General features: G+C 38.7%; 1 protein-coding gene across 5 annotated transcripts in view; it reads right to left on the bottom strand.

The window, feature by feature from the left end:
• Window positions 1-25,054, bottom strand: part of PCNT (pericentrin) — a 100,993-nt gene that overhangs the window by 34,881 nt on the left and 41,058 nt on the right. For 4 of the 5 annotated variants that reach the window (XM_075153865.1, XM_075153866.1, XM_075153867.1 and 1 more), the window contains 14 exons: window positions 23,974-24,120; window positions 23,701-23,852; window positions 22,643-22,857; window positions 22,017-22,225; window positions 20,367-20,529; window positions 19,123-19,266; window positions 15,726-15,764; window positions 10,638-10,867; window positions 10,093-10,212; window positions 9,556-9,576; window positions 6,276-6,503; window positions 2,352-2,522; window positions 761-913; window positions 12-188 (listed from right to left, as the gene is read on the bottom strand). In XM_075153865.1, the coding sequence (XP_075009966.1) occupies window positions 12-188; window positions 761-913; window positions 2,352-2,522; window positions 6,276-6,503; window positions 9,556-9,576; window positions 10,093-10,212; window positions 10,638-10,867; window positions 15,726-15,764; window positions 19,123-19,266; window positions 20,367-20,529; window positions 22,017-22,225; window positions 22,643-22,857; window positions 23,701-23,852; window positions 23,974-24,120 (2,169 nt within the window). The remainder of the gene's footprint in view (window positions 1-11; window positions 189-760; window positions 914-2,351; window positions 2,523-6,275; window positions 6,504-9,555; window positions 9,577-10,092; window positions 10,213-10,637; window positions 10,868-15,725; window positions 15,765-19,122; window positions 19,267-20,366; window positions 20,530-22,016; window positions 22,226-22,642; window positions 22,858-23,700; window positions 23,853-23,973; window positions 24,121-25,054) is intronic. The other variant, XM_075153868.1, reaches the window with a different exon arrangement.

Raw genomic sequence — 25,054 nt, 5'->3', positions numbered from 1 at the left:
ATAGTAAGTACTTTTACTTTATTCTCCAGAGTATTCTCTAGCTCACGCTGGAGCCTCTTCATCTGCTCATTCAAGTGATCAATTTCTTGATTCTTTTCTTTTAGTAGTGCTTGTGGGAATGACAAAGCTGAGGAATCACTAATATCCAGGTCCTGATTTTGCTTCACATGAAGTTTTGTTAGATCCTCCTGATCAGAAAAAAAATCCAGCAATCTCATTAGAAATGACTTACTTTCTCTCCCAACATAATGGCAGCACAGAACTAAGGGCTTTATTTAAACATTCTCCTCCTTACTATAATGTTAAAGAACTCAAGAACACAACTCAGCTCCTTTGTTTAGATTTGTGCCACTGGATTAGATGGGCACAACATTTCTCAACTTTCAAGGTAAGAGATGAACGCTCTAGTTGCCAGGACTGACAACCAACCAGTTTTCTAACTCGTAACATTTGCTATGGGTGTAGAGGTCAGGAATGCACACAAAAATGACAACACTGTAGCTCATAACCTGTCAGGGCTAGAAAAAAGCTAAGCTTTTTATTTAAGTCAAATGACTGTAGAAGATAATGCCATACACATGAATCTAGAGTATCGGGGGTTTTTTGTTTTACGATAATCAGCATTAGCCTTGTAACAGTAATGCAATATTCCCTTGACAAAAGAAACAAACTAAGTATCTGTTTATAACATCACGAGATGAAGACTACAACACTCAAGAAAGGAGGTCTCTGGGCACACACTAAAGCTAAGGAAACCTACCTTCAAGTGTGCATTCTCTAACTGAAGCTGGCTGATGCTGGAAGTGCTAAGGTTTTTTTGCATCTCTAACTGCAAGTTCAGCTGCAATATCTCCTCATTTTTACTGATCAAATTATCCTTATATTGTTCTAGTTGGTCTAACAAGCTTGCAATCTAAAAAAAGAAGAAAATGCATAGTTGTTTCAATTAAGTCTTCTTATTTAAGCAGAAAAGATAAAACTTCATTCATCGCCTTATTTACTGAGAGCAAGTAACTTCACCAAATTCTATTACTTAAACTCTCTCTAATCAGTTTGCATTAATAAAATACTTGAGACATAAAAAGAGAGTAAGAAGCTTGTGTTCCAGCTCCTCAGCTGCGAAACCAAAGTACTGCAAAGGTCGTTTTCCATTTTCTTTAAAAAAAAAAAAACCCAACACAACAGAAAACCAACAAAAAACCAACTAACTGCTCATAAAAGATATGTTAATCTATGTTCTGAAAAATCAAGCCTTGACAACTGATGTAATTTGATGTAACAATAGGAGATATGTTAGCATTTGATGTCTAATGTAATCACAAGCAGTTAACAATCACCATTTTCCTCCTCCTAGAGGATGGAAATTAGCACTGCAGTGCTAATCCCAGTAACACAGCAATCAAAAAAGTTCTGAGCATTGACTCCTTCAACCTGTAGAAGAGTCAATACACATTTCTCTGTTTATAGCTGTTTGAAAGCTTGAGAGCAAAGAGCTATTTGGAAACACTCTGCTCTTGCCACCCACAGGTTTCATCATCTCTTGTCTTAATGGGTAGTGAGGGGCTTTTAGAATGAAAAAGGCTTAGTGGCTCCTGAAGTCAGGCTTCAGAAGAGACATGGAACTTCCACTTGTAAGAAATTAGTTTTTCTTATCTTACTGCTCTTGAAAAAATGGTGTACAATTAACTGGAGGATCACCCATGTTTTTCTTCTTTGCATATTCTGAACTGGACTGTATGTTTGTATATTACACACACTATAATAATTATGTAATATTACATAAACATACAGTGGGGGGAGGGGTGTGTGTATGTATCTGTGTGTGTCAATCCAATAAAAGTTCTAAATAATGTGACCAATTACACTGCTTTTCAGCTTAGCTTTGCACAAGAACTCATTGCTAACGTTCTCTGGCTCACAAAATAGAGAAGGTCAGATGACAACCTTATTGGTAATTGCCCTTTCTGTTCTAAAAGGAATTATCGCTCACTCTTGAAGTCAAACAAAAATATATCTACCTTCTGTTCTACTTCAACTTTGGAAGGAAAGGAAAATCAGTTTACAACAGATATTGAACAATCAGTCTCAAAATTGATGTGAATCATTACAAGACAGTTTCCAATGGATGGGGAGACGGACGGACAGGGGGATGACAAAACAGAACAAAGCAAGAAAAAGGAAGGTTAGTTAACACCAAAGCATAGAGAATACTGGATAAGAAGGCACATTTACTACAACATTAGTCACTGGGTTTTTGAATGGCTTAAATTCCCAGTTACAAGTTTGCACAAAATGTTTCTGCAATTATGTGAGTAACTCAGAAGTCTACAGGACCCTATCAAAACTCTTACCTCTCTCTCTTTCGTCTGAAGTGCCTCCTGCTCTGCCTGTAACTGCTCCTTCAGCACTGGGGCAGAACTGCCGTCTGCTGGTACTCTGTGCCTCGCTTCATCTAATTTAGACTGTAGGGCAGAGATCTGAATCAGGTTATTGTACTGTTGCTGTTGCAATGCCTCTTTATCCTGCAAAATATTTTTTTTTGTTAGAATTAATTGTTGTCAATATACATACCCACCTAAGCAGAACAATCCTGCCAAAATACTTCACCATCCCTGACAAACCCCAGTACAAGAAGAGTACATAATCCCAATGGCCTATAAAGAAATAGGAATTCAAAACAACTGAATGTTTTTAGCTCACTTAAGTTTTTACCCCTTTATTTTTTTCTAACCCACGTTTAACAACTTCTGAAAATTTAGCATTTAGTGATATATTGTACTTGCTCAATTACACAGCGTTTTATATATTTAATAACCTAAACATCTTGTTCTTGTAGCCATTTCCAAATTTATTACGATACCATATACTTGCCAAGCTAGATTTAAAATGTGGAGACTTAATTTAATTTAACAGATGGAGGGTTTTGGGTAGATCAAAAACCTACTACAAATACATCATGTTAAGTCAGAATGTGAAGCACCAGCACTAAGTTTCTGTCAGATCTGTGGTCTGTCAAGCTACCATAGTTTTATTCATTTATTTTAAAAACTTCTGCTTTGGTCCGCTTTTTCTCACAGTCCTTCTCAGGAGCTGGGTCAGTCCAAGGAGGAAAGCTTCACTTGGGAAGTCGTCCAAACAGCAGGCATGCATATCTCTACTTAATACAATAAAGGAAAGCTGGGCAAGAAACGTAAAGCAGGAACTGCCTCTGCTGCTTATCTGCCCATAGCTCAATACACATACCTCTAACAGAAGGGTTATTTTAGACTCGTCATGTGATTTGCCAAAAAAAAATATTTAAAATTTTAAATCTAATCGAAAAGAACTAAGATCCAGAGTACAGGGATAGCATCTTCTGATCTTAAAATGAAAGAAGTATCAATTAAAAAATAAAAAATAAATTACAAAGTTAATGCTGTATCTCAGCATTAAAACAGCATGCCCAAGAACAGGTGTTTAAAACAGTTCACATCCATACTAAATAGGCTGTCTGATTTCCACCCACTAGCCCCCAGCCAATTCCCACTGGCTTTCTGGCCAGCTCTCCGGGCAGTCCAGGGATACACAGCACGCAAGAGGAAAGGAAGATATAGGAGAGATAGCCAGTTAGGGTACAAAGTGTACATGTGTCATTCACATATAATATCACTAGCAGGATAAAAACCAAACGTAATAATTATGACAGCATCATCTGAACTTTTTTGGGTAGGAAAGCACCTATCACAGAAATATTTTTGTTTGTCCTGAAGGGAAAAATGAAAACTCTTTATGCCATCACAAGAGACCTATGATATTAACCAGTCCCTCAGGTGTCCTGCTGCCGTGAAAGGACACATGTAACAACAAAACCCAAGCAACAACAGAGCCTTTTTTTGTTTTATATCAACTAAAAATAAGACCTTACCCGCACCATGTTAAAGCTCTTCTTGATCACTGACAAAAAACCTCCAGTAACAATGTGCAAATCCAGATTCCTGCAGAACTGGGCTGCCTTACCTCAGATGTTCCTGCATTTATTGTACAGCAGAGCTGCAAGTGTGCCATAGCTCATGGTGTCAGCACGGCTCTGCACACAAAAGTTAAGTTTCTCCTAGCTTTCTTCAGCTGCTATGTTCTGAGATTGCTACAGTGACCCAGCAAAAACAAGTGGCAACCCAGGCAAAAATCAGAGCTTTATGTAATGCACCTTCACTGTAAAGACTTCTGGACGCCCACGCAGATGTAGTCTAATGTGGTATCTTCTTTCACTGATACCAAAATCCATAGGATAGCAGACTCCCTAAATAAGCTCTATTTTCAAGACCTCAAGCCAAACGATGAGCAATCCTCCTAGCACAGCCCTAACCAGAAGCATCAATGTTACATATCAACAACCTAACAACTGAAAGGAATTGGACCAGGAAAAAACAAAGACCTGCTCCATGCACATGATAGCAGGATAAGTGGATCTGCTAGCTGTGAGTTTAGTCAGCATTCTTCACAAAAAGATACCATTCCATATTCAAAATTACTCTTTCCAGACGTATTTCTTATTAGCGCTAGTCTCCATTATCTGCAATACCTACATTTTTCATACGTTGGAATTTGGGGGACAATAAAAACCTGTAGTTGCCATTCACATCAAGTGTATTTTTACAGAAAAATTTCATGACATGCAATCATTCTTAGAGCTCCATTGGCACTTATTTACTGCACGAAATTGCTTCAAGACAAGCTATTACAATGTCTACAGTTGGCAAACTGAATAGTATAACCTTGTTTAAAGCTGATGAATTAGTTCCTTGGAAAAAAGAAAAAAAAAGAAGTCTGAATTTGGCTTATTTAGGATTTTTAAGACAGACCAATTTCCTGGGACATTCAGACAGCTAAAAGAATATTTTGAATTTGCATGGATAAAGAAAGCCTGTCTTACAGAAAGCTAAGATTTCAGAGACAAGAGCAACTTGCCAACAGCAGTATCACAATCTCCATCCACTCCAAGGCAAGCCAGACAAAGCTAATGGGCACGGCTTTTGTATATTTGGATAAAATCACAGAATAGCTTAAGCTGGGAAGGGTCTCTAGAGCTCTCTGGTCCAACCTCTGACTAAAAGCAGAACCAACTTGGCTCTGGTCAGGGCCTCGGCCAGCCGAATTCTGAACATCTCCAAGTCAGAGACACCACTGCCACTCTAAGCCCCTTTTTCAACATTTGGCTGCCCCCAGTATGACCTTTTCTCTCTACCATTTAATTGGAATTTCCCTTGTTGCAGTTTATGCTCATATCTTCTCATCCTTTCAATGTGCACCTCCAAGTCTGACTCCACCTTCTCTATAACCTCGTATTATGTGGTTGTAGGCAACAATAAGATCTTCACAAAGCTAAACAAACCCTGTTCTCTCAGCCTCCCCTCAAAAATCATTTGCTCCAGCCCCCTGACTATCTTGATGGTCCTTTGCTAGACTTGCTCCAGTACGCCAATGTCTTTCTTGTACATGGGAGTCTAAAACCAAGCAGTTCTCCAGACGCAATCTCGCAAGTGCCAAAAAGATAGGAATAATAGTACCTAATAAACTAAGACTAGCTAGTCTACATCATATTAGTTGAAGCTAAAACAAAAAAATATTTTTAAAATTAAAAATAATGGAAGCAAATATTTACGAAATTACCAATTAACTAATAAATTTAGTTTAATCATGCTATTCTCAAATCTTCAAACTTGTCAGACACACCAACAATACTTAACCAAGGAAAATTGCTGGGAGAAAACTGAAACATTTAGTTTAAAAAGGTAGAAAAGGTTACTCAGACGTTTGGTAAAAGACAAATACTTTTGCTAAATGGAATGTAATTCTTGACTCTAAGCTGTGATTCAATTTGCAGTACTAATAAAACACTAAAAATTTCAGAGTATAGCAAACAGATCTGGCTCCAAAGGCATATAGCAAGAAGAGCTATCAATTAAGATAATAAGTTTTTAAACACTGTTATTTATTGAAGACCCACAATGTTTAATATTCAGTAACACTACCTTCTTAGGAACTTCCAGAGAAGCAAAAAAGCAGCTCTGATCCATGCAAACATGACAACTGTCAAAAAGCACTCTCTATAGTAAGTAGGCTTATAGCTTGTAAAACCAGAGTTTGTTTAAAACTGTGCCTGCAATGCCTGCCATTAATACAACAGTTTAACTCCCCACTAGGTGCCAGGGTTAGTTTCAAACAACACTAACACAGTCATTGATGACACTGTCTGCATAATGCCACTCCCATTTAAATAAGTGTTTTAAAATTACTTGTTTTAATTCGGTTTCCACTTTCTTCATTTTTTGCAGTTGTTGTTCCAAGTAGTATACAGTCTTTGAGATTTCAATACCGCCGTGCTCCAGTTCTTGTATCTGCGCCATGAGTTTTTCTATCTCTTGATCACGAGCTGTAATTTCTTGGTGTTTTTGCTCCTTTTCTAGTAACAGCTTATTGTAATCATCCATCTTCTCTTTTATTTCTGCTTGCAAAGATTCTACCTATACAGAAATCACATTATACAGATATTCAGGCAATATAACAAACTTCCAATTGGAAGCAAGAGCGATTTCATGGCAAAGCAGGTGGAGTTTTACTATGGACTAAACTATGCTAAAATCCCAGATGAAAGTAAAACCAGATGTGACAGAAAGGATGAAAAAGTAACTTTTTGAAATCTTGTTTTCCAAATGCAGCAGCTCTTAAATACACATTTCATTACTCTCAATATTTGCAGTATTCTAGCAAAGTACTGGATGAAGGCATACTCTCAAGGCCCAGTGGTCATCAAAAGGGGCCTTGTGGTGCGTGGGGCTTTTTTGTTGTGGTTTTTTCGTTGTTTGTTTAAGATTAAAAAAACCCCAAGATTACATGAATTATTACTAATAGCTTTACATGTATTTCTGTAACCTCAGAACCCTCTTCCATCACTTCAAGGAATTCTAGTTTAAAGGAAGATACCAAGAATTGAAAGATAAATATGCAACGTAACATATGCAATGCCTGCAAATCAGAGATTCACAGTAGTCAACATAGAACAGGTACTTTTTTTCCAAAAATTGCTTAAATATGAAGAGAGAACAATTTTGCATTTCAGCTCACTGAGATCCAATCATGCACAGAGCTGCAGGAAAACGGTCACTCATTCATCCCAATAATTAACATGAAAGCAAGACTAGGAGCTTTGGTGGGTAACAGAGGCAGAAGAGAACCAAGTGTGACAGACAGACTATGTTGGAAGTGATAAAAGTCATTAAGGACATTGAAAGCAAGCTCAGATAGGAAAGCAATGGGAAACCTTCTAAAAGAGAAATAATTTGGTCAATACCAATGAGCAAGGAAGATGAGATTTTACAAAATAAATGCTTTGTTCATCAAAAAGCGTCTGAATTGATGAACAGTGTCTAACGAACAGAATTGACGAAGTGTCTGAACTTCAATATTATAAAACAAAAATTCTTTGCGTTAATATAGAACTTTACATCTTCAAAGTATTGTACAGATATTACTAAAGCAGAAAAACACCCTCTAGCAAAATACAGAAGAATAGAGTTAATTTAGTCAAATTAATAAGCATGGAGAGTGTCACAGACTAGTTAAGAATACCAAAAGTGATTAACATCACATTGTCAACTGCTTATAGGCACATACACGTTTCCTTATCCCCTTCTCATCTCATCAGCAGTTAATCAACTGTTAAGCATAACACAAGGCCTTACAGAAAAGCTTTTTGGTACAGAAGAATCTTTAAGTCGTCTAATACTTTCTAATGTTATAAAATTTTGGCATCAGAATCCCAGAAACTATGACACTTTACACATGAAAAGCGTGGTTTTTTAAACCACGTTGCCAGAAAGCTATTGCTGCAAACCTGTAGCTAAGAAAACACTTTCACAACCTTCACCCTCACGGCATACTCTCAAGATGGTAGCTCCCAGTACCAGTCAGCACTCTTTTCACAAAATAATCCCACTCGCATATACCTTGAGTCTAGATAACACCAGAGAGAACAACTATGAACTTGTTATAACTCCTACATGCAGAAATTAGAAGTTCACTTGAACTGATTTGTTTCGGAGCAGGTTAAGCAATTACCGACGTTACAGCTGCATTAAACAACTGTACAAGAACTCCCTAAATCTTGACATTTTATTTTGGCACAGATTGCATGCATCCCTCACCCTACCCACAAATGGCACTTGCTTAGTTACCCTCCTTGTGTGCACCTGTCTCCAATTACGTTTTAATCCTTTCTGAGAGAGGTTGCAAAGCTACAGCAGCCAGTCTTAATTTTTTCAGGTATTCCTCTTTACTAAGCCACAAGCACAGTAGTAACTAACTGTCATCCACCTAACATCTTGGATAGAAAGCAAGCTGTGGTCTTAACAGTTTGACGTATTTTGAATAACCTTACATATATCCTTTATGCTTCTGTACGCCCAAGACTGCCACAGAGGTATACCTTCTGGTACAAACAGATCTTCAACAATTCATGCGGCCTTCAAAGCAGAAGTCTTTGCCATTCTTTTTCTGATCTTTGCCACAGTGTAACAAACACATAGGCTACGTGTGTTATGTACTCAGAAAATCTTAATGCCAGATAATGGCATTCATGCAAATGAGAAGCCAAGACTGATGCAGAATTATATGTAATCACTCTACTTTTAGCCTGGAGAAAAGGAGGTTCAAGGGAGACCTTATCGCTCTCTACAACTGCCTGAAAGGAGGTTGCAGTGAGGTGGGTGTCAGTCTCTTCTCCCAAGTAAGAAGCTATAGGACAAGAGGAAATGGCCTCAAGTTGCGCCAGGAGATATTATGAAAAATTTCTTCACCGAAAGGTTTGTCAAGCATCAGAACAGGCGGCCCAGGAAAATCACCATCCCTGGAAGTATATAAAGGACGTGTAGATGCGGTGCTTAGCGACATGGTTTAGTAGTGGACTTGGCAGTGCTAGGTTAACAGTTGGACTTTATGGTCTTAAAGGTCTTTCCAAACTAAACGATTCTATGATTCTACTTCTTAAGAAGTCTAATGAAGTCCTATCAGAGGTTACAGAAGGCAACAGAGGTTACAGGTGCCCTCCAGCATGGAAAATTCACTCTATCAAAGATTCAGTTGTGCTTCTCTAACACCAAGGTACACAATTTCATAAACTATACATAAATGAATAGATGGAGCAGGGCCACAAACAAAAGCTGAAGGCTAAGGCACAGTGTATCATCATAATTCCATTATCTTTGTTTCATACGCCAAACCTCAACTTCTCCTTTCATGCCAAAAAGCTCTTTTACAGTAAGTTAACTGCCTGTAATACATCTGAGCAATAAGCCAGGAGAATGAAGCACTTATGTACAGGAAATTAAATTGAAAGCAGTTCCTCACTCCCTGCAAGAATCCCGCCACCCTAAAACATGTATCCTTCTCTCCAAGTCAGGCTATAGCAGCCTTGACATGTTAAGAACAGGAAAAAAGTCAAAGCAGATCTAATTAATAGAAGGGATTGAAAGGAAAAGGAAAGAAAAGTTAGAGAGATGTTCATGCTGTTTTCCATACCTGTAGAATCAATTCATAGTTCTGTATAACGTTCATTTATGTGAAAAAAATAAAAAAAAAAAAGAAAAAAGAAAAAGTTAATCTTTGAAACCAAGCATCAAACAAATGAACATGTGAAAAAAAGGACTTAAATAGGACAAGGCATGCAGACAAAGAACATCTCTTATTACAAGATTTTCCTGTTACAGCTGGAAAAACTAAACATGTTCAGAACCTGGAAGTCATCCCTCAGGTGCGCTCTGTAGAGCAGAGTGTCTGTATTGTTGTCCTCCTCAGTTAATTTAAACCAGACTCACAGGCTGGAAAACTTTACTGTAATGTATATACAACATTTCTTTCCATCTCCATAAGAAATAATGTAAGTACACTCTCATTGCCTAAATGTAGTCCAGTCAGCTGGGGGAAAAATCTGCTCTCTGGGTGACAACAGAGAAAAAAAAAAAGTCTCTCAAGAGCCAGTCCCCCAAGACAATACAGGTTTTGGTATTTAATTGTAGTAAACAAACTCCTTTGGCCACTAAGTGGGATTTTACTCACCCTATAGTCTCTGGGCTCTCCTGAAGTCTGCGATTTTGCTGAAAGTTTTAACTGTTCTTCCAGTTTCTGAATTTCCTGCTGAAAATCATCACGTTCGTGTTCCCTTTCTACAGCTTGTTCCTGTAAACCCAGCCAGAGATAACGAAAATATTTTAAGAAACTTTCCATTTCATTAAAATATTGAGTACAAGAAAAATTTCGGGTTTCTTTTTGTGGTGAAGAAACTATGCTCACTTAAAAATAATTAACACCTTTTAGTAGTCCTGAAAGCATAGCTAAAATTACAGGGAAAGGAAAAAAAAAAAAAAACACTTTTTGACTCCAGTGTTCATACAAACTACAATTAGCAATTAATAAAAAGGAAAGAATTATCTTGTAATGCTACAGAAAGGGAATTAAAAATCTACCTAGAATACCAAGGTCTTAATTTCAAACAAAACAGCAAGTATCCCATTTTAGCAACCATCTTCCAAGTCTCAATCACAAACTAGGAAGAGTATTTATCACCTCCAAAATCATGGAAATGTGATACCAAGCTTGCTTACGTCCATGAATTGCCGCTGGTTTTTAAGCTGTTTTTCAAGAACTTGAATTTGCTGTTTTAATTCAGCAACCTCCAATAACTGTGTAGCCAGGTCTTGATTACTATGCACTTGTTCTTCCAGTTCCACCTCCAAAACTTTCATTTGAGACCGTAAGTTGGAATGGTCCTTTTCTGCCTGACACTGAAGCTCTAATTTCTCCTTTGCTAAAAATTCTACTTCCTTGAGTAGACCTGAATAAGAACACAAAAATAACAACAAAGTTGTCAGTGCAGGGTACAAAAATCAAATTGAGTTTAAGATGAGATTAAATTCAGGTACTTTGGACAGCATCAAAACCAAAGAAAAAAATCTCCTGAGATGGTCTGTAAGAGACACAAAAGGAAGTCTGATACTTGACTGCCCATTGTGTCTCTGAAAGCCACCTCTGTTAAGACTTCCGTACAATGTAGTAAAGGAGGACATGGACATCTTTCTCAATCCCAAAGTAAATCCTGGTTGGAGATATTCTGGGCACATAGAAAGCTTTCACCTTTACCCCTGGAGACCTCACAATTCTAGAGAGACCCATCTCACCTTCCCTCCTTAGGTCCTTGCCCTCTAAACCCCGGTTCCACACTCCTGCCCCAGAGGCTCTTTCCAAACCACACCAGATCCTCAATTCTCCAAATTCACTCCATTCCAGATGTGCTCCACCCCTAAGTTTAAGCCCCATATCCCATTTTCAGCCACCTAGTCTCTCATACCTATCCTTCCAAGTGCCCCATCCTCCACTATTCTATCCTAAATCCTTACCACCCCCTTCCATTCCAACTTCCCACCCTACTTCAAATCTCTTCCCAATCAAGCCATCCAATACTGAATTCTCAATTCCTCCAAACTGTCATGCCGAGATCCTCCTTAGAACTCCAACATCCAGTCTCAGGTCAGCTTCTCAATTACTCCTCTGCCTCATGCCATGCTGGATACTGCTGCTGATGCCTACACCGTTGAGTTAGCAGCCAGTCCATCTTTTCAGTGGCCACCGGTGCCCAGCCCTACCCTGAAGTTAGCTGCTATGAGAAAGCAGAGTTAATCTTTTTCTCTGAACCTGAGTGGGGATTAAAACCCAGAGAAAAATCACGCTTACAGAAAATTAGTCCAGTTCTGAGGCTACAAAGGGAAGAAACACCTGGAAAAAAGATGGCACATATTTGCCCTATACAGACTGCAAAAGAAATACCACAAATATGAAAGCTACATAGCTCAAGCTTATATAAGTTATCAAGAGCTAATTTATACCTACAACTGCATTTTCAATCAGTTGGATGCACTGAATACACTGTTTAGGAGACCCAAACTGAGAGTCTACTGTGAATGCACTTGGAGCAAAACTATTTTAATGTGAATATAGCTAAAAAGTAACCTGAACACAAAAATCGAAGTCTGGCTATTTAGTATTTAAAGCAAGGTCCTGCAAGAGCTCATTATTTTACTTTTCAAATGTTCCATTATTAATCTTAAATGTTTTCCGTCATGGAGAAAAAGGTAAGTCTATGATTCCAACAAGGACCTTAACTGGTCATCCAGCCCAGTTCCCGGAATGGGACAATTCCCTTTTCCAAGCATGATAACTCAATCCACATCATTTCTGACCTAACATTTTTTTAAGTTGCTGTTACAAACCTTTGAAAACAAAAGTGATACCACAGCCTCCTTGCAATATCTTTTCTAGTGCTTCACTGTCCACAGGTATTTAATTAAATTTCTTTAAAGAAAGAAAATAAGCCAAGAAACATGAACGTTTCTATGTTCGTACTTAAGAGGATAAGCGTCACAAGCTTAGAATGATGCAATAGCATTTACATTAAACATTGCAGTAAGGATAATGGAACAGAGTGTGCAGGGACTGTGAAGTCTCTGTCTCTGGAAATTAAAGAGGCTGGACAAAGAGAAACAAGTAAAGTAGATTCTGTTTTGGGACAAAAATATGGACAAAATGAGCTCTCGAGGTCCACAGTAACCCTGTGATTCCATGATTTAGTCACCCTGGTCTCTTACTGTAGCAACTATACTTCCTCTGCAATATTAAAGACAATATTAAAATATGCAAGATAACACTAAGAGGTTAATTGAGCAAAAGAAAACGTAGCAGATATGGAACTGTACCAGATTCTTTAACTGTTTGTCAGATTTGCTAAGCACCCATGGCAGCTTTTGAAACTAACTGAAATGGACACAAAATTGCTTATCAGTCACTTGAATTCTTCAAGACGTAGAGCACACATGTATATTGCCAATGTGAGAGCATGACATACACCAGCTGAAGCAAAAAGAAGCACAACATTTTGTTTTGCAGTCACTCTAAGACCATGTGTTAAGAGCCCTGCCCTCCTTTACACACAGGTACACTGGCACCAGGCTTCTCCCACCATTTTAAGTTTGCAAATAAATACAAATCACACGATTAATAAAGGATTTCAAGGAACTGCTGAAGATCTACACACAGACTACATATCTCAGAAAGCTATAGTCCTGGTAAGTACTTTCTGGCTTTGAGTGATAAGCCACAACTACATTCCAACTACATTTCACTCCAAACAGTAATTTTGCAAACTCACAATTACCAAGAGCGGTATCTCAGATGCCTACATAATAACAACAACTGTGCCACGCTCCCTACTTTTTCCAGCACAGTGCTAAATAATCAGATGAACTAAGCTTCAGGTTTTCTGATCAGGTGTTCATTGAGTTGTGGATCTAACTCAGGCTCTGGCAGAATGCATGCAGGTAAATGAAGAGTCTCCCCCAAAGCAATTTCTCTCACAAGCCACTTGGAGCTGTAATAGCCTCCTGCCATCACAAGACAAAACACAGCAAATCACCCGAGGCTGAAACACACAGTCCAGAAAAAAAAGCCAACAACAGTCTGAATTCCATTAGAAGACTGAATCCCAGCCATAGCTGCACAACAGAAAATATGTTTTACCAAGTGCCATATTTTGCCAGGCAGGAGATGGGAATAAAATAGCAGTCTACTGTATTGGCTTATACATGGTGCATAGAGTAGGGCAAGGTGTAGTATGTACAGATATACATGCACCCATAGGGCACGTACGTAGACTGACCCCCTGAGAAAAGAACCGACGCTTTTGTGAAAACAAGCACAGGAATTTTTCCTTCTATACCCTAAGAAACACAGTCATTAACGAGTTGATGGCTTCTTTTTAGCTTCAAAAGGAACACTACTGCTTTCTGAGGAACAAAATACTGATAGATAAAACTGTAATAAACAGTCATGGTCACCTCCTCAGACAGAAATGCAAGTTAATGGAAAAAAGTAATTAGGCTAACAGATTTTACACGGAATTGAAAACGTTTCACAGAAAGCAGGTATCAAATTTTGGCAATCTCAGTAAGTGTAATCTGTTTGAGCAATTTTTTTTTTTTTTTTTTTAAAAGCACACATTCCCCAAGTGTATAAATATAATTTCAAGCAACACGAATAGATCATCAGATCACAGATTTGTTTCTTTGTAGGAACAAACCTGTTACTTATTAATGCTAATTCAAGTCATGCAATTCCACTTTGGTAATGCCCCGGCACGCTCCTCCCCACTCCCAAGATCATCATTAGCAAATGCCAAGCTCCATTCTAAGTGCATTTTATTAGCGAGGCCATTCTACTCATATTAGTACTCCACATCAAAAAAGGCAGGAGGCATCAGCTTTTCAAGGAATAAGCCATGTCAATCAACTCCAAACAATATGATTTTTATTTATTGTATTTTCCACGTACTACAAGCAATTCCAAACCAGAGGAAGAGTACTACAGATGGCTAGGGCGGGGGAAAGGGGATGAATTTTAGGGCTCAGCACTTGCAGCAAATGCAACTGTTCAAGTTCTAATGAGCTGCTGGCAAGAGCTAGACTGCAGCTACCGGGACAACATCAATCCTGAAATACACTCTAACCAGCTAGGTTAGACATTCCCTCTCATTGAGTGAACTGCAGCAAATTTCAGGCCAGTGAGGTGGGTACCAAAAATAAGTTAAATAAACATAGCGTTTTAGGGAGATCTGAATGGACAGAAGGAATAAAGATATAATAATGGGCAAGACAGCCCAGAGCAGCTTTTTAACTCTAACTGGAATTTACCTAGATAATTCTTTTTTATTCACCTGAGTGACTTGGTTTACCCAGCTCACACCTTTTGGGGGAAAAGAAGTCGTCTAGAAACAAGGGACAGTGAATATGCAAGAGAACACATCTATGAATATATATGTGCGTAAAATACAATTAATCTAAAAATGTGATAAGAGAATTATATTTTGAATAGACCACAAAACATAATCATGGCAGCTATGAATTTATTAGATCTAAATGTTTGCTACTCAGAAGTTAAGTATGCACACTTTAGTTTAGTTTGGGGGGTTGGGGTAGGTGAATATGCCTCTTTCAATTTGGCACCTACAAATTTTACTTCAGCATTAGACTGCCAAAGTCAGTGTAAAACTCTACGAATCCTTCTTGCTTGTTTTCAGTTTAATCTTTCCTCCCATAACTAGCCGTTCTTACCATTCTGCTCTCCTCTTCTTTTTTCTGATCTACCTATCCCTTCAATTACATTTCTCTAGTCTCCCTTAGACTTCCTTCAGTTCTTGCTGTATTTTTTTTAGCTCTCTATTTTACATAATCTCAAATATTTTTTCTTTTCCCCCCCCTTTAAATTAATTTAATCATTTTAACAGCCCACTGTGTATCATTAGAAGCTCACAGCAAGCTTACAACACACTCTATCCCCTCAAAAGAAAAATGAAGCTGGCAAACACAAAGATAATGGCACAATGTATTTTAAGCCTAACATCAGCAAAACATTTTTTTTCCTTTAAAAATTAATCAGTGAATTGAATATTCTTAGTTTTAGTTGTTTTCTGTTGCATCACAGAAGTCGTAACTTTTTTTGCCAAGATATTCATAATCCCAGTAATTTCTTGGGCCTGTTTGTGAAGTACTATTCCTCTTTGTTAAAATAAAATCAAAACTATCAATTCATTCACTCAGTGTTACAGCAACACAAACCAGAAAAAACCCACACTCATCATTACAAACCTGAACCTTCTTTTTGTACTACATTAGCAATAGGTGTTCCTAGAAATCAAAACACAAAGACACGTACAAGACAAGAATAGGACATTGTGATCCATTCCATCTTATAAATCACTAAAAATTCATATGCAATACAGATAATGCCTACCTTTTATTTGGCAAAAATGCACTTCATCTTTATTACGACACAAAGCTCCTGATGACATATGTTGATCCATGTCTGTAATTGGACTAGAGCTACTATAGAAATGGTTTTACATTATAACCATGCAAGTTTGTTGCAACATTCTTGGCTACTCATTTATGTATTTTCCAAGACAATCAATATTCTCTTTTTGCAATTTTCCTCAAAGAGATGGAATAATTAATGCCTCAAACCCCTCTTTTAGTTCCTGCCAGGGGATTCAAAGCAGGATTCAGTCCAGCAGGACTCACTGGCACAGACTTACAGACTCCGTAATCTGTCATACATTTCCATCACACACACACGTACTTGTGTTCAACAATATCATGGAATTATTTTGCGTTTCCTGTGGGACATATTACTCAAGGCCATAATCACTGTTGTAAAGCAAGCACAACATGCATTTAGTGTCATTTGCAGCCCCTGAATCTGTTTACGTTCTGCTGTCTTTCCCCTGAGGAAGAGAGGTCTTCCCCCACCTCTTCCTCTGCTTACTGAGGCAAACAAGTGTAGGCTGTGTAAGCCAGGACAATCTGTGTGAGACCACTATTCAATTTTCTCTTAAGGTAATAGTAAGATATTATTAAGATGTCATATGAGAGATCAGAGATGGACACAACTTTTAATACTAACATATGTACTATACTTTTTAATAGGACCTGTAGCAACAGGACAAGGGGTAATGGTTTTAAACTAAAGAGGGTAGATTTAGACTAGATCTAAGGAAGAAATTTTTTACGATGAGGGTGGTGAAACACTGGAACAGGTTGCCCAGAGAGGTGGTAGATGCCCATCCCTGGAAAAATTGAAGGTCAGATTGGACGGGGCTTTAAGCAACCTGATGTAGTTGCTGGTGAAAGGGCTGGAAGGAATGTCTTATGAGGAGCAGCTGAGGACCCTGGGTTTGTCTAATTGGAGAAAAGGAGGCTGAGGGGCGACCTCATTGCTCTCTACAGCTTCCTGAGGAGGTGAAGTGGAGAGGAAGGTGCTGATCTCTTCTCCTTGGTATCCCGTCATAGGACACATGGGAATGGTTCAAAGCTGTGCCAGGGGAGGTTTAGACTGGACATTAGGAAGCATTTCTTTACCGAGAGGGTGGTCAAACACTGGAACAGGCTTCCTAGAGAGGTGGTCAATGCCCCAAGCCTGTCAGTGTTTGAGAGGCATTTGGACAATGCCCTTAATAACGTGCTTTAACTTTTGGTCAGCCCTGAAAAGGTCAGGCAGTTGGAGTAGATGATTGTTGTAGGTCCCTTCCAACTGAAAGATTCTATTCTATTCCAGTTGAAGATGTCCCTGCTCATTGCAGGAGGGCTGGACTAGATGACCTTTAAAGGTTCCTTCCAACCCAAACCATTCTATGATTGTATGCACAACATGAATATTTTGATCGCACTATATCTGAAAGGTTGAGTGCAAAGCCAAAAGGAAGAACACAGAACAATGGTGGCCCACAAGAGCAGGACAATGGTAAGAGTCAAGAGTCAGAGGAGAGGTGACGAGCAGCAAGGTGAAAAGAAGAAGAGAAGATGAGGTGGGGAAGAGGCGAGAGGCAGACAAGAGTTGCAGAGGAATGACACAGTGGGGCTGAAAGCCAGGCAGGAGTCTACAATAGAGGCTCCTGAGAAGTGGACAGATAATTGCAACATGTAGACACATGCAACATGTGTCAAATCAAACTCACCCCCTCCTGTAGCATGTCAGTCAATAACCTGAAACCTAGAGTCTTTACATTCCTCTACTGATAATGGAGAAATTCACTAGAAAACTGTTTCTTGCTGTCTTTATTTCTGACCTAAGCATGCACTATGTACAACTACCTGTTATGTAGTCTGCTCAGCAGTAAAGATCTACGCAACATGACTTAAGGTGGCATCATGGTGACATAGCTGAGGGTAGCGTAATGTTGGCATTAGCAGAAATGGAAAGGCAGTGATCCCAAACGATAAATTTCTACTGGAAGATGATACAGAGAAATTCACTTATAGAAGTATTAGAATGACATTAAGAATGCAAAATCAAGAGGTCAAAACTATATAATGCTTCACAGATTCAAAACTATATAACGATTCACAGATTCGTCATTAAGAACGAGCATAAGCTAGTCTTGAGTTCCTGCATAGTGCAAGTCACATAACATCTCTGAATTTTCTTCTGTGAATCAAAAAAATACTGTACATGTAAGCCAGCTATATTACACTAAGATTCTTCAGGGTCTTTATTAAATCACTGCTGTCACTGTTAAAGTGTGTGCTCCTTCATTTGCAGTGCGAGTTATCACAGCACCAACTTCCACTCATTGAGTGTTATTTGACTGCATCCAGTATGTTGAAGAGTTCCCCTTTATCCTGCTCCACTTCCCTACACAAGCTCCCTGTAGTTAGCTTACATCATATCACATACTCTGTGGGGCTGAGGGAGTGATGGAGTGGGGGAAGGAGTTATGTAGACTGCTTATTTGCATCTACTTCTCTGAGTTTCATTTGGTATTTCAGTGGCTGTCTTTGGCTTGCAGTGAGTCACCCTTTATATACAAGTTCAAGATACTTGCCTCACCTTATCCTCTCCAACAACACTACCTCATTCAGCTTTTCCAACCCATGTACTTTCCTTTAAAACCTAAACAGACTTTGAGCTTGATCACTGAAATCTTTCCACAGTCACCCTTACTGATCACGTGTGTGTGTTTTGACAGGACAAGGCAGGGGAGCAGGGGAAAAGCTTATATATGAAACTAAATACACATAATCACCACAATTTTTTCATAATTCAAATAATCTTCCAGAAGTATTTTATTTCTTCCATCATTATCAAGCTATCTCCTTAGTCCTGGAAGCAGTCAAAAGCCTTGAAGCTCCAACTCTTCTCTTTGACTGCAGTGTCAAATAACCGGCATTTCAGTTACTAAGTAGGTGCTAATTATCTGTTGCCACTAACTACCTGTAGTTAATACATGCCTCTTATTTTCTCAGACACTTTCCATTTCTAACTAAGCATAAGACTGCAGCAGTACTCTTCACTAACAGTACTATCTTCTTATAAGCAAAGAACCAGCTGCTTTATTTTATTTTCTGCTTTTACAGGAAGACCCTGCTAACCTCTGTATCAGGCTGAGCTGCTCACTGAATCATCAAACCAAAGACTGAAACACATTGCAGCGTGCCCTGACTGGAGACAATTTCATTTTCCACTAATAGTGTCATACCCACTCCTCACCAAGAATTGCTTGCTCCTGGGTTAGCTCCTGGAAGCGTTCACGCATATTCTCCAGCTCCACAACAAGGCGACGCTCAGATTCCTCTTTCAGATTCAAGGCCTCTTCCAATGCAGCTTTTTCTGCAACATAGCCTTCGATAATGCCTAAAATCCCAAGTCAGAATGCAAATAAAGCAGTAGACAAACTCATCTATTGGAAAAAAAAGCAGCTTGAAAAGATGAGTAAACAATTTTATGCAAGCAATGGAAGGTGACATAGAAAGGAAGACGTGCAAGATGACTTAAATTTACACTGTAGCTAGGCTTTTTGAAGTATCTTAAGGAATAAAATGTACCAGTTAATGTATTCTAACAGATTTTATGAGGCTGCCATGTCACAAAATGTATCCAAACATGTGGAATGTATATGAGGATTGTTAAGTCTTGATGGCCTGAGATCACCTCACAACATAGGACAGCCTGACACATCCTCTGCTGGGAGCTGAAGTTTGAAGAAACAGAATCTCCAAAAAGTAAGATCAAGTGTTAGATTCAGAACCCACGAAATCCAGGAATGATTCACAGAAAGGAAGGAAACAGGATTTTGGAAAGACCAAATAAGCCTAGAGAAGTATGACTGAGAAGAGGAATGGAAAGCAGATGCCATGATTAGGGAGAGAAGCTCAACTTGAAGGATACAGAAACCCTCAAAGATTCTCCTACATAAAGGAGAAGACCTCAAGTCGTAACCTTCACAAGGGGAAATTAGACTGACGATATGCAGTCTGTGATAGCATTGAGATCAACAGCCTCAGCCTTTCTGTCTCTTCTTACAGAATCTCTGTGTCTGCACTACCATCAAACATTGCTCTAGTTCATGCTGAACCCTTTCAAGGTCAGACAGGTGGGCTGATTTATACTGGGAGTATATCTTCTTTTCAAAAATCGAAGTTCCCATGTTTAGACATGCAGGAACACAAAACACTGTTTTAAAAATCATGGTATTTTTCACACACAGTCAATGGTATAAGTATAGGAACTAAACACTATCACACCTGCCCCAGGGAAATGCAATTCTGATGAAGAGAGTTAAGTAGTAGATTTGCAAGAGATTTTCAAGTAACTTAGTAATCTGAAAGGCAGAAAATGGATTATAGACAGGCAAATCAGCAACAAAAGCACAAAAAGCGTATCATAGATATTTGGAGGAATGAGCTATGAGTAAACGACACTGAAATATCTTCCTACTGGTTTCATTTTCTTACCCTCTGCTTTATGAAGCTCTAGTGCCAGCTGATTCTTGGCCTCACTTTGCTCGCTGAGGCACTCCATTAGTTCCTGGTGCTGACTAACCACTTGAGCAGTTTCCCGATTTCGGCGGCTGAATTCTTCTTCAAATTGTGCATGGTTTTCATGCATTTTCTCCAGCTAAAAGTAAACAAATTCCCCTAGCATCAGATCTTGGATGCACGTACAATGTAACAATACTACAGACATTTAAACAAAAACTCTCTTAATTTTTTATAACATTTATGCATCAAGGTCCAGGTTTTGAAGTTTCATTTTAGTACTAGGTTGACTTTGCCCCAAACTCCTGGACACTTTGGTGACTCCCTGTACTCACATACCTGTATTTTTGCCATAAATCTTACTGAGGCACATAAGTTTCTTTACTGTGCATAAAAAGAGATACCTTCCTGTTGGCTAAACTGCTCAGCCTGACACTTCCTGAGCCATTTGAAATTCAAAGCATCCTTGCACTTAAATTCTTCAAGAGATTCAGGCATGCCTAACAGACAGCAAAGTCAATACATCATCAGGTTCCCAAGGTATGGCACCAGTTCTCTGAGACTATGTATCTTGCATTCCTACATGCAATGTCTCAAGTTCAAAGGAAAGGAATAGAGCAGCCCCATTCCCATTTAGTTTATACTTAACTTATCCAGGTGGATAGAACTTTTCACAGATGTAAGCAAAGTATGCTTGAATGTAGCTGATGAAGGCGACCTAGAATCTACATCTGCCACGGCTTGGGCAAGTGCTTTAACCACAAGTTAACTACATGCTAGTGGAACCAGCATCAGTACCCAAAAGTACAAATTTAAGCACCTCTTTCTAGGAGGGATTTTTTAAGATCGTGAATATACATTTCACACAGACGCTTATCTCTGGGTTGCACAAAATACCTGACGAGAAGATGAATTTCGGATATATTCCTTCCCTTCACATTTGCTCTTAAATTAGGGGCTTCTTCACTCAACAAACTAATCACTGCAGCACTAAATTCAATCCTCTAAATGTATACAGTACTCAGGCATCTACCTCGGATTTACAACTTCTCTTTGCAAAGCTGAATGTCTAAACACTGCAAAACTCAGCATGGAAATACTCAAATTCTTTTATGACATTGAGTTCAGCTCCTTTTATCACAATTAAGCAGTATATAATTACAAGGATGTTTGCTTCCTGCTATCTACATATTCCCAAAACGTTTTAACATGGGACTGAGTTTTCTTGAACCTCCTTATCAATGTTGAAGAAGCATTGACGTGAAGCCCGATAAAAAGCCCTCAAAAACCCTTAACTCTTGGTTTCCTGAAGTTACCAAATGCATCTAAAAATCCTAGTTTAAATCTACTTAAGGCAACCAACTTATAGCCTTCCTGCAGGATCTGCTAGAAGAAAACAAAAGTCATTAAATTCTCATTTATAAGAAATTATCAAATAAGGGCAAAACCTGCACTCTAAGAAGCAGGGGATGCACATGCCTCCCTATACGGATAACTTGCCATGTATTCAGACAAAATCTGTTTCTCTTTAGTAGCCAATCCTACAGGGTGCTAAATACACAAGCTTTAAAACAGATTTCACATTTTCAGTATAATTATACATCTGTACAGATTAAAAAGTTTTACTTGTTTAGTTGATTCTGTAACCAGCTCCAGAAGTCTCTCCACTGCAGTGCGCAAACGATGACTAATTTTCAGTGTAATTTCTTCATTTTCACATGCCAATTCTGGCTTTGCAAAAACACTTTCACATAAGTATTGGCTCAACTCGGACCCCTCATCAGTCACTGGAGACAGCTGGTTGTGTTCTGTGAGAGTTTCATCAAGCAGCTCATCTACTGAAAACAAGCAAGCTATTTAAAAACACAGAAAAATGACACAGAACTGGCCACTCAGATAACAACTGAAATCAGACAGTGACATTGGTTGGTCCTGAAGATGTATTAAAAGGTGAAAACTCAATGTTGACAAATCAAGACAGTTTTTCAGAATGTTTGGAAGTATTGTGCTATACATCAGGACCTGAAACTCTGCATTTTTCAGTAACATTTTAATGTTTGCACTATTAAGAGAATTAAAATGAAAGAACACTCCTAGACACTAACTTAAGCGTGAAACAACTTTGAAAGAGACACAGAAAACACTGCAACAAGAGATATCCCCTTTCTGAACCTCATCCATATAAAGGAAATGAAAAGCCGTTTTTCAAGAACGTGAATTGACTACATCCAGTTATGCAGATTTGTACCCACCTTTTTCTAGGTGATGCTTTTCTTTGGCTTTGAAATACTGCATGAATCCCATTTCTTCCATAATACTGTGACTTTCTCTGGAATCTCCAGAAGCCAGACTGTCATCAAGGCAAAGACCAATCTTGCTACAGATAAGGTCCTCAATAGCTATTGTGGCCTTCACCAACTCCATAAGCAATTTCAAAAGATGCTGGTAAGATTCCTGCAGTTTTCTCCTAGAACAAAAGCATATCGAACACTTCAAAAATTGCATGCACTCAATTTAAAAGATACTTTGAACCTACTGAAAAACTGACAGTCTAAAATGGGTATCTTGCCATAGTTTGACACTGATCAGTGAAGATGATTCAGATGACTCACGAAAAACCAAGGCCATTTTCACAGAGCAGGCTTAGCAAAAAAACCTTTGTCTTCTCCACAGTTACATGGAGAGATCATACTGCACTCACAAGCATTTCAGGCTTCCACATCTGTGGAAGCACCAGTAGGGAGAACACTTTTACTACTGTAGTATCTGTGACATCAAAATAACTAGGGGTGTTCTGACAGAGTAGACAACAAAAATTATAATTATGAAAACATTCTAGTTTTAAGAAAAACAGTAAGCCAGTTTCTTAAAGGTGAGAGAGGGAATTCTTCTCGAAGCTTATTCAGCATGACAGTTTCTCTAACCCACACATTCCAATGACATATCTAACCAATCCACATTGTACTGAAAGGTTTCTGTGACCAAGAGGCTTTCTCCATTTCCTAGCTTTTTCCAAGATTATACAGTAGAAACCCCAAAACACCAAAGTCTCCATCAGACCACAAGAAAAAAAAGGAAGAAAACAAAAATCTTGCTCTCCATATCAAGATAGGTTGGTAATTAAAAAAACCAAAATGAAACAAAAAACCCAAACAAAACAACTTGCAAATAAAACAAATACATCATCATCTTACACTGTTAATTTGAGCTGGCTTAATTTTGCCTAGTTATTGATTTCTTTATAGAAAGTGAGAAAACAAGCAAAAGAACCACCAACCGCTAAGCATTACGTAACCCAAGATGTACAAACCTTTCATCCTTGGACTGCTCAATATCAGATCTCAACATGGCTACCAAATTCCCTCCTTCTTGATTTTCTCTATCCCGCCGCTGAAGGAGTGTCTCCAGTTCAGAGTTGGTCTCCTCTATTTCACGGTTTAAAGACTCCACTTTCTTTTCCAGCTATGGAAAATACAATAATAATGCAACAAAGTCAATCATTTTGCCTAAACTACGAACTTCATTGCACTGTGCAACCATAAAAGCGCATTTAAAGTCTAGCTTTAAAATATTTTCCACGCACCTGGATAATTATTGTTGCTTTTTCCTGCAGCTGGGCTGATAACATCTCCTGCTCCTTTTGGTGAGCAGCCTGTGCCTTCTCCCTCTCCTGAATCAACACCTGCTCCTTCTCATGTAGTGATGCCTTTTTTTCAGCTTCAAATTCCTCCTGCATAAGTCATATATACTTTGATTTACAGAAAGAGGGGAAAAAAGAAAGAAAACAACCCAACCCCCCAAAAAAACCACAACCAAACCCCCCCCCCTTTTTTTTTTTCTTTAAATGTGCACACCTTATCTCTCAGATTAACTAGCAGTAACTTACATAGTTAACACCCCCAATCAACAAAATTACGCTGAAACTGTGATTTAAAAATTGTTAGGTAGGTAAATGAACTATCTGAATGTGATCATTGAGACCTGGGTCATTTCAGACTGATGAGATAGTAATCAGGAACAGAAAACAGATGGGACAACTTGGGACAGAGATGGACAGAAGCCACTTTCAGCAACTGCAAGTAGTACAACATGTATAGTACCGAATTCCACACAGAAGGAGTGATTTACCAGAACAAATTGAAAATCTACGAGGTAGATTGACATGGCTAAATGATCTAGAAGCTATTAAATGGGATCTCACTTCAGAGTCCTCTAAAGCACTCTAAAGGAAGGGATTAGTAGACATCCCCCACTCCTGCATCAGCAAATAAGGGAGGTGAAACAAGGTCCTGGGATCCCTTCCCAAGGAGGCTAAAAGGAATTAATTGTTTCTGCAACACGGGAACTGGGAAATAAGTCTTCCTGATCACAATATAAAAAAACAACTGTGCAATTTGATCTATGAAAACCAATACACTCCAAGGTGATAGCTGCCTTTTTTTTTATTGGTAAGTCAAGAAAACAATTTTCCCCAGGGCATGAAATAAGACTTCAGAGCAGAACATATTTAGTCACCTGAGCTGTCCTGGATCCTTCGTGGAAGGCTCAGCCAGTCCTTGCACTGAGTAGAATAACTCATCCATCACCAGCTCCTTAGGTGAGGACTGCTTGCCGCTTGATGAGACCATAAGGTCTGTCATCATAGCCAAGATCAAGATCAATAC

Source organism: Calonectris borealis, chromosome 6 (genome assembly GCF_964195595.1).
Source record: "Calonectris borealis chromosome 6, bCalBor7.hap1.2, whole genome shotgun sequence".
NCBI lineage: Eukaryota > Metazoa > Chordata > Aves > Procellariiformes > Procellariidae > Calonectris > Calonectris borealis.
Note: the sequence above shows the minus strand (reverse complement) of the source record. Positions and strands in the feature narration are given on the sequence as shown.